Source organism: Octopus bimaculoides, unplaced genomic scaffold (genome assembly GCF_001194135.2).
Source record: "Octopus bimaculoides isolate UCB-OBI-ISO-001 unplaced genomic scaffold, ASM119413v2 Scaffold_181030, whole genome shotgun sequence".
In the NCBI taxonomy this organism is placed as follows: Eukaryota; Metazoa; Mollusca; class Cephalopoda; order Octopoda; family Octopodidae; genus Octopus; species Octopus bimaculoides.
Genome location: NW_026439423.1, coordinates 2,449 through 3,625, shown reverse-complemented (window position 1 = coordinate 3,625; position 1,177 = coordinate 2,449). Strand labels below are relative to the sequence as shown.

At 34.2% G+C, this 1,177-nt stretch overlaps 1 protein-coding gene across 1 annotated transcript in view; it reads left to right on the top strand.

Annotated features, from left to right (window-relative positions):
• Positions 1-50: 50 nt before the first annotated feature.
• The window catches only part of LOC106881959 (transmembrane protein 11-B, mitochondrial), a 2,726-nt gene continuing 1,599 nt past the window's right edge, over positions 51-1,177 (top strand). Inside the window, exon 1 of the mRNA XM_014932491.1 lies at positions 51-133. Within this exon, the coding sequence (XP_014787977.1) occupies positions 96-133 (38 nt within the window). The 5' untranslated portion in view covers positions 51-95. The remainder of the gene's footprint in view (positions 134-1,177) is intronic.

Genomic DNA, 1,177 nt, shown 5'->3' with positions numbered 1-1,177 from the left:
TATATATATATATATATATATATATATATATATATCCACACACGCACACGCACCACTGTCTCTTATATGAACCGAAACCATTGGAGTTATCTCCCATGTCACACGGTGACATGGCAGAGCCAGTCTTTACTTTGTAAGTACTGATTGTTTACTCGTCCATCTCTTTCCCTCTTTACCGACATTTTAACCACAATCTACATCGCATTTCTCGACCATTCTTTCACCAAACGCTACTTTAATTATCCCTTCCTCTCTTTATATGTTTGTATTGCTGATATTTCCCCCCATCAACAGTAATTTTCGTCTTTTTTGTGCCTTCCCCCGAGACACAGAAATCCAGACATTTGAATGGACCTTGGGGCTTATACAATCGTTTGTCTCCAATATATCGCAATCCCTTTAATATCTAGCATCGTTTCATAAGATTTACACACCCCAGTCTTTATTCTACACCCTTTTTGTGTCCTTCGACACAGTTTTAGCCCCACAAAACAAATATTTGAACAGAACTTGTGGGTCGTAATGTTATTAGTCTCAAAAAAATCCTAATTCTTTTCATATTTAGGTTGGTTTTATGAGATTTATATACACAATTCTTCACTCTACACGTCTTTTTCTGTCCCTTTATACAGTTTTAATCCCATTAAAGGACCCAAGTTCCCCCACCCCTTATATAGGAAAATCGTTATTGAACTTAATTGCTTTTGGGTTTACAGGTTGTTTGTGTGAGTTAAATCAAATTCATTATTCGTTTATATTAATTGCAAGAATTATTCATCCCCAATAAGCTGTATCGAAGTATGTATATAATTTTAAAAAAAAGGGGGTGGGGAAACAACAACACAAAACGGTGTCGTTCCAGAAGCGACCATCCCGTTCGAGTTTTATGTGTTATGAATTTTTTTTTTTTGTTCAGGTATCGTTAAAATTGTTTAAAAATACCAAAAATGTTGTTATTTTTATCAGCATAACACGGAAATGTACCCGTCCCCGTCCCCGCCGGTTCTGTTTCCTAGACTTTTAGATAAATTCACACGTATTGACTTTGTTTCCTCATATCTTGACGAAAAATGCATTCTTATTTTTAATGAAATTTTATCATAAATACCTTTTCAGATAATGTAAATAACAATTATATCCGAATTTAATATGAAAATAAGAAGAAAACCGGAAAAAT